Source organism: Equus przewalskii, chromosome 3 (assembly GCF_037783145.1).
Source record: "Equus przewalskii isolate Varuska chromosome 3, EquPr2, whole genome shotgun sequence".
In the NCBI taxonomy this organism is placed as follows: Eukaryota; Metazoa; Chordata; class Mammalia; order Perissodactyla; family Equidae; genus Equus; species Equus przewalskii.
Window position 1 is genome coordinate 48,021,353 of NC_091833.1, and position 12,545 is coordinate 48,033,897.

General features: G+C 35.0%; 1 protein-coding gene across 1 annotated transcript in view; it reads right to left on the reverse strand.

The window, feature by feature from the left end:
- Window positions 1–12,545, reverse strand: part of MMRN1 (multimerin 1) — a 66,775-nt gene that overhangs the window by 33,292 nt on the left and 20,938 nt on the right. The window contains exons 3-4 of the mRNA XM_008514387.2: window positions 10,005–10,124; window positions 7,367–7,473 (exon numbers count right to left, since the gene is read on the reverse strand). Of these exons, the coding sequence (XP_008512609.2) occupies window positions 7,367–7,473; window positions 10,005–10,124 (227 nt within the window). The remainder of the gene's footprint in view (window positions 1–7,366; window positions 7,474–10,004; window positions 10,125–12,545) is intronic.

Below are 12,545 nucleotides of genomic sequence, written 5' to 3' on the forward strand. Positions count from 1 at the left end.
AATCATATCATCTGCAAAACAGAGAGAGTTTCACTTCTTCAGTAACTATTTGGATTCCTTTTATTTCTTTTTCTTTCCTAATTGCTTTGGCCAAAACCTCCAGTACTATGTTGAATAAGAATAGTGAGAGTGGGCAACCTTCTCTTGTTCCTGTTCTCAGAGGATGGCTTTCAGTTTTCCCCTGTTGAGTATCACATTGGCTGTGGGTTTGTCATGTATGGCCTGTATTATGTTAAGGTACTATCCTTCTGTACCCATTTTTATTGAGAATTTTTATCATAAATGGATGTTGGATCTTGTCAATTGCTTTCTCTGCATCTACGAAGAAGATCATGAAGTTTTTATTCCTCATTTTGTTAATGTGTGTATCACATTGATTGATTTGCAGATGTTGAACCATCCCTGCATCCCTGGTATAAATCCCGCTTGATCATGGTGTATGATCCTTTTAATATATTGCTGTATTAAACTTGCCAATATTTTGTGGAAGGATTTTTGCATCTATATTCATCAGTGATATTGGCCTGTGTAATTTTCCTTCTTTGTGTTGTTCTTGTCTGGCTTTGAGATCAGGGTATTGTTGGCCTTGAAAAACGTGTTAGGAAATATTCCGTCTTCTTCAACTTTTTGCAATAGTTTGAAAAAGATAGATATTAAATCTTCTTTGAGGACCTGCCTGGTGGTGCAGTGGTTAAGTTTGCACATTCTGCTTTGGTGGCCCAGGGTTCACTTGTTCATATCCTGGGTGTGGAGCTATGCACCACTTGTTAAGCCATGCCATGGTAGGCATCCCACATATAAAGTAGAGGAAGATGGGCACAGATGTTAGCTCAGGGCCAATCTTCCTCAGCTAAAAAAAAAATCTTCTTTGAATATTTGGTGATTCTCCAGAGAAGTCATCTGGTCCTGGATTTTTATTTTTTGGGAGATTTTTGATTACAGTTTCAATCTCTTTACTTGTAACGGGTCCATTCAGATTCTCTATTTCTTCTTGATTCAGTCTTGGGAAGTTGTATGAGTCTAAGAATTTATCCATTTCTTCTAGATTGTCCAATTTGTTGGCATACAGTTTTTCGTAGTATTCTCTTATAGTCCTTTGTATTTCTGTGGTATCCAGGGTAATTTCTCCTCCTTCATTTCTAATTTTATTTATTTGAACCTCCTCTCTTTTTTCTTAGTGAGTCTGGCTAAGGGTTTGTCAATTTTGTGTATCTTCTCAAAGAACCAGCTCTTACTTTCATTCATCCTTTCTACTGTTTTTTTTTGGTTTCAATTTCATTTATTTCTGCTCTAATTTTTATTATTTCCCTCCTTCTGGTGACTTTGGGCTTTGTTTGTTCTTCTTTTTCTAATTCTGTTAGGTGTACTTTAAGCTTACTTATTGGAGATTTTTCTTGTTTATTAAGGTGAACCTGCATTGCTATGAATTGTGCTCTTAGGATCACTTTTGCTGCGTCCCATGTGAGTTGGTATGGTGTATTTTCATTTTCATTTGTCTCCAGATATTTTTTGATTTCTCCTTTAATTTCTTCAATGGTCCATTAGTTGTTCAGTAGCATGTTGTTTAGTCTCCATGTATTTGTCACTTTTCCAACTTTTTTCTTATAGTTAATTTCTAGTTTTATAGCATTATGGTCAGAAAAGATGCTTGATATGATTTCAGTCTTCCTAAACTTATTGAGGCATGCCTTGTTTCACAGCATATGGTCTATCCTTGAGAATGTTCTATGTGTACTTAAGAAGAATGTGTGTTCTGCTGTTTTTGGATGGAGAGTTCTATATATCTCTATTAAATCCATCTGGTCTAGTTTTTCATTTAATTCCACTATTTCCTTGTTGACTTTCTGTCTGAATGATCTATCCATTGATGTAAATGTGGTTTTAAGGTCCCCTACTATTACTGTGCTGTTGTTAATATCTCCTTTTAGGTTTGTTAATATTGGTTTATGCACTTTGGTGCTCCTGTGTTGGGTGCATAGATATTTATAAGCATTATTTCTTCTTGATGAAGTGTCCCTTTGATCATTATATATTGGCCTTCTTTGTCTCTGATTACATGTTTTATCTTGCAGTCTACTCTGTCTGATATAAGTATGGCAATACCTGCTTTCATTTGTTTGCCATTAGCTTAGAGTATCATCTTCCATCGCTTCACTCTGAGCCTGTGTTTGTCTTTAGAGTGGAGATGTGTTTCCTGGAGGCGTATTGTTGGGCCTTGTTTTTTAATCCATCCCACCACTCTGTGGTTTTTGATTAGAGAATTATGATTTGATTAGAGAATAAATGGATTCATTTACATGTAGAATGATTATTGATATACAAGGGCTTAATGCTACCATTTTATCACTCATTTTCTGGTTCTTCTGTTTTTCCCTTGTTTCTCATCCTGTGTGTTTCAGACTGCCAATTCAGTGTGATGGTTCTCTGTGATGGTTTTCTCATGATTTATCTTTTGTGCCTCTATTCTGATTATTTGTTTAGTGGTTACCATGAGGTTTGTGTAAAAAATCATGTAAAAAATCTTGTATATGAAATAATCCATTTTCTGATAGCTTCTTATTTCCTCAGTCTAAGCCAATTCCATCCCCTTTCACTTCCCCTTCTAAGTTATTGTTGTCACAAGTTATTCCATCTTGTCTTGTGAATTTGTATTAAAATGATGAGATTATAGTTATTTTTGATGTTTTCCTTCTCTTTATCTTTAATGTTATAATTAAGTGTTTGCTGACCTGTTCTGATAGAGAGCTGCAATTTTCTGATTTTATCTGCCTATGTATGTCTTTGTTCAGGGCTTTGTAAACCGGCTCTTTTGTTTTCAGGTATGAGGGCCTTCTTGAGGATTTCTTTTAGGGAGGTCTTGTGGCAATGAACTCTCTCAGCTTTTGTTTATCTGGGAAAGTTTTTATTTCTCCATCATATCTGAAGGATATTTTCACTGGATAGAGTATTCTTGGCTGAAAGATTTTGTCTTTCAGAATTTTGAATATATCATTCCACTCTCTCCTAGCCTCTAAGGTTTCTGCTGAGAAATCAGGCTGAAAGCTTGATAGGGGTTCCTTTGTAAATTATTTTCTTCTGTCTTGCTGCCCTTAATATTTTATCTTTGTCATTGACTTTTGCCAGTTTTACTACTATATGTCTTAGAGAAGTTTTTTTTTTTTTTCTCACTGATATAGTTAGGAGTCCTATTAGCTTCTTTTACTTGCATTTCCAGCTCCTTCCCCAGGTTTGGGAAGTTCTCAGCTATTATTTCTTTGAACAAGTTTGCTGCTCCATTCTCCCTTTCTTCTCCCTCTGGAATACCTATAATCCTTATGTTGCATTTCCTAATTGAGTCAGATAGTTCTCAGAGAATTTCCTCATTTCTTTTCAGAATTTGTTCTCTCTCATCCTCCATCTGAAGTGTTTCTATATTTCTGTCTTCTAGACAGCTAATTCTGTCCTCCATATCAACTCTGTTATTCAAGGACTATAGATTTTTTTGTATCTCATTCATTGTGTTTTTTTATCTCTAACATTTCTGATTCGTGTTACTTTATAGTTTCAAGTGCTTTTGTGAAGAATTCCCTCTGTTCATTAATTTTGCTGCTGATTTCATTGAACTGTCTATCTGAATTTTCTTGAAACTCTTTGAGTTTTTTATGATAGCTGTCATGAATACTTTGTCATCTAGATTGTAAATTTCTGTGCCTTCAGGACTGAATTCTGCATGCTTGTCATTTTCCTTCTGGTCTGGAGTATTAATATATTTCTTCATACTATTTGATGGGGTAGATTTGTGCTTTCACATTGGTAGTATTTGGTCACAGATTCCACTTGCTTCCACTGGTGGAGGGGGCATGGAGGAGGGGTCCGGAGCTGTGTATTCTGAGCCTGCCATGAACCCTGGTGTCTGTACCCGTCCTTTGGCATCTATGCTGACAGGGCCCATCTGTTATTTCCCACTCACAGCTACTGCTTTTCTAATGTATGCATGGGCACTCTGGCTGATCAGCTGAGATGGGGTGCCAGGCAGAGGTAGGGTGCTTTCTTTTGCCTGTGCAATCCCTGGGGCATTCTAACTCTGCTCTTGCTATCTGCCCTCCTAGGTCACTGGCTTGGTGAAGACACCCCAGCAATAGCTTAGCCTCCTCTGTGTGGAGCTTTCCCATGGGCTATGAGGGAACTTGGAGAGAGAAGGCATTCCCACAGAGAGCCACCCCTCCCCCCTCTTTTCTCAGAGCTGTGCATGTTCCTGCACCCTAGATCACTGCTGGGGAGGGAGAGGAGATCGACTTACCTCCTTCCACTTCCTTCTGGGGTGTCCAACACCTCCACCTTCAGATGTATGGCTGCATGGGTCTCTCAGACATCTTTTGTATTGTGTGAATGTCTTCTGTTGGTTTATGAATGTCCCTTTCATTGCGTCTTAGGAGGGAGAGTCTAGGGGAAGAGCTCACTCCACCATGATGGTGATATCACTCGTGATGACCAATATTTTTAATAAGCTAATCTAGAACACATCAGAATTTTAATTATGTGAGTTGCTGCAAAAGAGCCTGTGTGGAGGTTCAGAAATATTACAAACACCAGACCATATAATAAGAGAACAGGAAGAATTGCTCCATTGATTTTGAACCACAACATCCCTTTCTAACAGTTTGGGGATGGATTTATATAGATAGAGGAGGAGAAGGAAAAAGAGAGGGGTAAAAAAGTTGAGTAAAAGAGAGGATAGTTGCCTGCAGCTCCATTTTATTCCTGATCTATTGATCTTTCTTGTATATTTAAAAAGCTCTTCCTGCCACAGTCTAAATTAAAATAAAATCATTACTTTTGTATTATGGAATTTATTTTGTTTGTGCAGAGGAAGCTTATTGGGAAGCAGAGATTTGTGAAATTTATGTAGTATTTTATGAATTTTCTAAGAATAAAATAACCTCATGATATTGTGAAGGACTAGCACTGAAGTAATTATCATGGTAGCTACATACCCAGGTTATTCCACACCTTTGAGGGCTCTGAAGAGGTTTAAAGAATGCATCAGCCACACTGATTTTCTTGCCATATTTGGGGCTGCTTGTCATATGAGGCAGCGTGGAGAGTGATGTCAAAGGAAACCTGACAATGTTCTCTCCTACTTAAGAGTAAAAGACTGTTGGCACATATATAAAGTGTGATAAAAAGGAGGGGGAACTTGGCATGTAATTGGGTAGGAATCAGAAGAGAAAAATATGCAACCCTCTCCCCCCTGGGGATAGATAAGATAGTGAAGAATGGGTTCAAGGGACAAGAGACACAGTAGTTCTTGATACTACAGTGCATCAATTGCATTAATAAAAAATTCAACAGCTTTTGTGTACTGGAATAAAAGTGATGAGTAGGATAGTCAGAATATCATAGGGAGCAACAGAAGGTTCTTTTGGAATCACACTTATAGGAGAATTTATTGTATGACAACATGAGACAATGGGTATATCTGCCATCAGAAAATTATTCCTACCATAGATTTCAATAGAAAGAAGACCTTTTGGCGGCAGTTTAATCAGCAGATATTTGCATTATGAGTAATTCTAATTATAGTATTGTGACAGAAGGTCATAGTGAGAACCGTTCTGGGACATTTTTGTTAATGGGGATCCAAAATAATGATTTGTAAATCTGGTATTAAAGATATCCACAAATTTCTTCCAATTAGAACACAAGGTTTCATTAAACAGTCAAAGTTAAACTATTTGAATTCAGTTTAAATATTTCATATACTTTGAAAAAAGGGAATAACAGTACATAGCAGATATTCAAAACTGTCAACTAGTTTTTGTTTCTTGTGTGTATATTTATAATGATGGAATTCTGTTTCTTCCCTCCTAGGTGTATATAGTCCACCATAGTGATTAATAATTGAGTAGTAGGCGTAAAAGGAGGAAAGATGAAGCAACAGCAGTCATCTTCAGCTGGAGCCCATGACATTCTTTGATATATAGACTTTGCTTCCTACCACATGTCTACATTCAGCCCCTTATTTGCAATAGGGGTGTAATGACATTCTAAATTTCTAGCAAGTTATGCTGTGAACAAACACTTGAATCTTTAAGAAATAATCATAGAAGTAATATTTCTAGGGTATCCTTCTTTATGAGAGGGGATGTATAAAACCTAATCTTAGACTTTAGAATATAATTCTAAATACTGTCCAGAATTTTTAACCATCTGCCATATACAGACTAGAAACAAATATGTTTTACCACTGTGAGTATATCTGTGCCCCTTATGGAACTCAGAAGTCCTTTGAAAGCAGGATCATATTTGAATTTCTAAAAAATGTACTAAGTTAACTTGTTTCCAAATATTTTTGGTATAGATGATGTTTTATTTAAAAGTTTATTTCATCTGATTATAAACATAGTACATATTTCCTGCTATATTCTGAAAATGAAGTGAATTTTTATAACATCTCTGAAATTCAGGCCGGATCCAGAACAAATAGCATTACAGCGAAATTTGCCTACAGATTCTCACTGACTGGTCTAGAAGGACCATATATAATATCCCTAACCAGCTGCAAGGTTCCTAGAGCTTTTGTATTACAATTTTCTTTTTTTTTAATGTGAACATAATAGTTTCTCCACACTTACATTAATTTTTAATCACAATCTCTTAACACTGCTGATTGAATTCCCCATCACTGCTAATGGCCTTTCTTGTAATATTCATTCATTTAAAATATGTATGCTGATGCCATGTCTTATTTTTCAAAGGAAACCTGTTTAAAGCCAAAAGCAAAATAATAGTCACATGAATGTTAGGCCACAGCAGGTTACCATGTGTTTGATCAGCCTTGCCACCAGAAAATCCTTAAAATCTTACTTGAAAAAAATGGCTCCATTAGCATTAAAAAAGCAGAATTATTCATGCCATATTTTTATAGTCTTTAAAACTGAATTTAATTCATAAGCACAATATTATTTCAGATAATTGAACTGGAACAAAACTAGAGAGTAGTCTTATTTTTACATAGGGTCACTTCTCAGGATAATTTATTTAAAATATGAAATTAGGATTTCTGTTATTTTAATAAGGCATGTCTCTATAGCATATAGTTAAGAACCAGTAAGATATTTAGGCAGCTCTCTGCTTACTCATCATATAAAACTAACATAAAAGCTTGGGGAGAAACTAAAGGACAGTTTATGAGATTTTAGGCTGCTATAATAGCTACCAAGTTAGGAAGCTCTAAAAAGGTAACAGTCCTAATAGTTTGAATACATGTTAATTAATCTTGGTTCAAAATGGAAACTGTAGTTTTTCTCTTCACTGGAATCAGTTGCTTATTCTTCAGAAGTTTTATGATTCTAATTGTTATTATGAAATTAACATTAGAATATACCTTTTGGCTGACATTTTTCTCCACTGAATCCAGGACAGCACTTCCATTCCAATGATGTAACAATTTTATGTTGCATCCTGTAGACTGGATTTGATATCTGCTGTGATCTAGAGAGGAGAGAAATTGGGGGAAAATAGATTATTTATTTCACATTAAATTATCAGCTGGAATAATAAATGTAAAGTGTTTGGGACAAAACCTGAAATATAATGAGCATTCTGTCATTATTATTTTAATCTTCATCATCAAATTATTGTCAAACTTAGATTTCTTTAAATACATTAAAAAAGCACTAGGGGTTATGCTACTTGGTATTTTAAATTTGCATGCATCATTCCATTTTCTAAAGATACTATAGCTTTTCCTTTGGTACTGCTCTTCACTAAATCAGTGTTGAAACATTTTAATTCCATTTTTAAAATAGTTTATGGGGATAATTTATTTCAATTCTTATTATTTCATATATTGCTATAGTCAAAAGGACCTGCTTTCCTTCAGATCAATATCAAACAACTTAAAACAAATTGGATATTAGTGATCTAAGTGAAATTATTGTATCCACTATCATTTTCAACCAGGACTTTCTCATCTCCCAAGTTTTTAAATCACACTATCTATTATTTCTCTCATATAGTATTTCTCTCTGAGAGAGAGAAAAAGAGAGAGAGAGGAGAGAAAGGGATCTAACATGAGAAAATATTATTTCTGAGAAGAAACCATGGAAGGGAAATGAAAAAGCTACAACATTTCAACATAACAATCAATATGAATAGTGGATGATACTAAATTGCATGCTCTATGTATGTCATAAATAAATAAATAATCATAAATAAAATATGATTGTATTATTCTTATCCCTATGACTTCAGTATTTAGCTAATGTTTATCAAATGGGCCTATGAAATGGGTCTATTTTATCTTGCTTAATCCTCAAGTTACTTCTATAAAGAAAGCATTCTTATCCTGATTTGCTGATAAGGAGCCCGAGGAACAGAGAGATGGAATAACTTGCGTGAAGTCCCGTATTTCAAAAGCATGGAGCTGGGATTTTAACCCATGCTGTGTGGGTTAACCTCCCCTGTTAGTACCTAGAGTTTGTCATACACAACTATATGGTGACAAGAGTAGTCACTTTCATGGGTGAACCCTCATTATGTGGAGGAAATGCATTATAACAGACTGGGCTTTAGGAGACTAGGGTTTTAGATTCTGCTATAACTTGACAGATAATTCAACATGTGTGAGGTTAATCCTCAATTTTAAAATGAGCTATAAGATTACTTCCATTTCTAAAAGTAGGCTAATCATTTATCTGTCTTTATTTCTGTCAATTATATTCAGCAAGTAACTCTGACCAAGGAAATATCATCTTCAGTCCAGTAGCTAAAGCTAAATAGGGAGTGAGGCAGTTTGGAAAAGGACTCTTTAAAGTTTATTAGGGTAAACTCAAGCAGTTAGTTGTATTTTGTTGGGGTCAAAGTTCTTGCTTTGGCAAACTGGATCTCTGGTGTATGTGGCTCAGAGATAACAAAAGAAAAAGTGACAAACATTGCATACATAACTGAAATACTGAATGAATGGAGAGACCCATTCAAATGTAGAGAAAGATAAGAGATGAGACTAAAGGTACACACTTCTGGTTTGTGTAAAGAGAAAAAAAAATGCTCACCTTGAACTCAAAAGGGCAGTATGATAGGGGTTACTGTGGTAATATTTTCATTACTAAAGAATTAACAATGCATTCTTTGTATCACATGTCGACAAGGAAATTGTCACAAAGGGAGTAAATGCTGAAAGCAGAACTGGAGTTCAGCTCTCCCAAATCCCTAAGATGTGCTTAGCTCTCTGGACCATGAACCTTAGCTATTCCTCAAGGGACTAAGAAACACCTTGATTTTATGTGCCCTTACTGTGCATTGTTCCAGATTGCCAATGTGTCAGATTCACTGACTGAGTTATTTCTATGACAATTTGCATAACATTAGCCATCATGGCCTAAATAACAATTTTCGTTTTTATTACAGGCTCTTCGGAAACACTCCCAGTTGAGTTACTGTGACTGTATGAATTCAAAGAATTTGTCAATTACACAGCCCCACATTTTAGGACAATTATATAGATTTTTAAAAAAACAAAACCAACTACATGAATCATTAAAATAGACATGGGAAGCTGCTTTACTATGATAATTGAAATTAGTGGCTTCCCAAATTATGGACTTCTCTCTGACCTAGTATGAAAGGGAAATTATCAATAAACCTTTAAAACTGTGTATGAATTTCATAAGGAATTAAAGGACAGGATTATTGATCAGGTCATAGAATAAAAGTAATAATAATAGTTAAAGTAGAAACAACCATGACAGTTAACATTTACTGAAGACTCGCAAAGTACCAGGCACTAGGCTAAGTATGTTACCACGTTATCTCACATATTCTAAAAACAACCAGATGAGCTAAGCATTATTGGTCTCTGCATTTTAACTTACTCAAGAGCATACATCTTGTTTTATGTGATGACTCTTTCTGACCCTGTTATACACATGTACCTGGGATGATTAACTTTCTCTATATCTTCCAGGCCATACATGACATGATTATGATGCAAGCAGTGCCTATTTTTAAGAAACATTACATACCTCTGAGGACAAGATCCACTGTTCCAGCCACAGGGCCCTCTCCCACTTGGAACGTAAGTGACTTGGTTGTCCAGTATCACTGTGGGAGATAATCTGGTATGCACATAAGCACACCAATTCCTAAGGAAAGGATAATTTTTGTTAGAAAAAAATTGTTATCAAGAAGAATTCTTTTCATGAAAGTTATTTTCGTAGACCTGTATCTACTCTGGCCAGTATTGTAGATCAGACATCTTGCAAAATTGATATCCAGCTTTAAAATGTCTAGAGATGAGGAAAAGTACACTTGTTACTGCATTTCTGTACTCATGGAAAATAAAGAAACACTACAAGATCAAAGTAAATTAAGAATAGATCAGAGCTAAAACACAGAACCTATATTGTTTTGCTGTAAGCTAAGTCAAAATCCAAGATTGCCCTTAGGGCAAATATCAATATTAGCACTGAGACAGGAGGACTCAGATGCAGGCCCACTGCTTCTATGGAACAAGGTGCAGTATGACAAAGCAAATAAATAAAGAAATAAATGGTGTAAGGATCAGAAAAGAGGAGAGAAATAACTGTTTTTAGCAGCAGATGTTATGATTGTGAATAAAGAAAACATGTAAATGATTATAATTAATTAGAGAGTTCAGCAATATCATTAAGATCAATATAATTTTTTTAATTAATAAAAAAAAGTTTAGCAACATGGATAAGATCAGTTACAGTTTGATGTACCGAAAACCAATTTTTAAAAAATACTATTTACAGTAGCAAAAATAATATGATAGTCTTGTTAAATCCAACAAAAGAAGAGTAAGATTTAATATACAAAATTTTAGAGCTTTATTGAAAGGCTTGAGAGAAAATCCAATAAATCACATTAATTTATGGGAAGAGCCAATGTGATTCTTGAAAGAAAGGAAACACGTCATGTGAACTACACATTCAATATAGTTTTCTTCCTGGAAATAATTGTCAAACTACGTCACAGAGGAGTGGACCCCGGAGAGAGAGAACACTGGGTGAAGGAAACAGAGACCGGAGTTTGGGGCTGCTGAGGTGGTTAGAATATGTGGGAGAGGTTAATGAGGTGAGGGGGCTGGACAGAGATATCATTTTAAAAGTCAACATAGGAGTCCCCTTGAATCTTGGGCTGAATAATATGCTGTGCTTACAAAGAATGAGTCTTTGCATGGCTGGAAGAGGACAATATTGGGAAGATGCATGAGCTGAATAGAGATCCCAGAAATCACCCAGCAGTGGAGGATTCTGACCAGCAAGAGAGGAGAGTTCTTATTAAACACTTGGCATTTATCTAAACCCGAGAATGAGGTTTCATCCAATAGGGGAAGGCTAACATAGACACATTCTAACAAAACCTTAAAAAAAGATCCTTCACATAATTAACTCCACACCAGAACAGAAGTCAATGTCTTTTAATGAAAGACAACATAATCCAGGCTCTCTAATAACAGCATCCGCAATGCCCAGCATAAAAGACAAACAAAAAAACTAGATATGTGAAGTAGTAGGAAAATAGTACAAATACATAGGTAAATCAAGTAAATAGAAAAACAAAACAAAACAGAAATGACATAGATCTTGAATTAGCGACCAGTGACTTTAAAATAGTTATTGTAAATCTGTCCAAGATTATAAAGGAAAAAATGAGCATAGTGAATAAACTGATGGGAAATCTAAAAAAAACAATCATTAAAAAGAACAAAAATATATGATATATGATTTAAAAATTGGATAGGCTTAACAGAAGTTTGGACACTGTAGAAATGAAGATCAATGAACTCAAAGGTAGGGCAAAAGAAACCATCCAAACTGAAATACAGAGGGAAAAGTATTAAAACATAAATGAATAGAAACTCAAGTGGTCTAAAATATATCTAGTTAGAGTTCTAGAGGACAGGAGAGAGAGCTCAAGATAGAATAAATATTCAAAGAAATAAGGGCTGAAATTTTTAAAAATTTGATGAAAGAAGCTCAACGAATTCCAAGAGGATAAACACAAAGTAAAACCTCACTTAAGCACATCATAGACATATTCCAGAAAACAGAAAAAAAGAAAAGCAGACAGACATTAAGCAAATTAGGAAGTGAAGGGAACTACGTCAACTTGATAAAGGACATCTATGAAAACCCACAGCTAACATTGTACTAAATAGTGAAAGAATGAAAACTTTCCCTTGAGATCAAGAGCAAAACAAGAATGCCTACTCTTGTAACTGCTATTTAACATTTTACTGGAGATTCTAGTCAGGGCCATTGAGGAAGAGAAAGAAATAAAAGGCATTCATAATGGAAAGGAAGACGTAAAACTATATTCATATATACGTATTCACAGATACAGATTTCTTGTATGTAGAAAATTCTTAGAAATCCACAAAACACCACAAAAGCAAATAAGCAAGTACAGCAATGTTGCAATATACAAGAAGCAATTGTATTTCTACACACTAGCAATGAACTATTGAAAAATGAAATTAAGAAAATAATTCGTTGTACAATAGCATCAAAAATAATCATATGCTCAGAAACAAATTT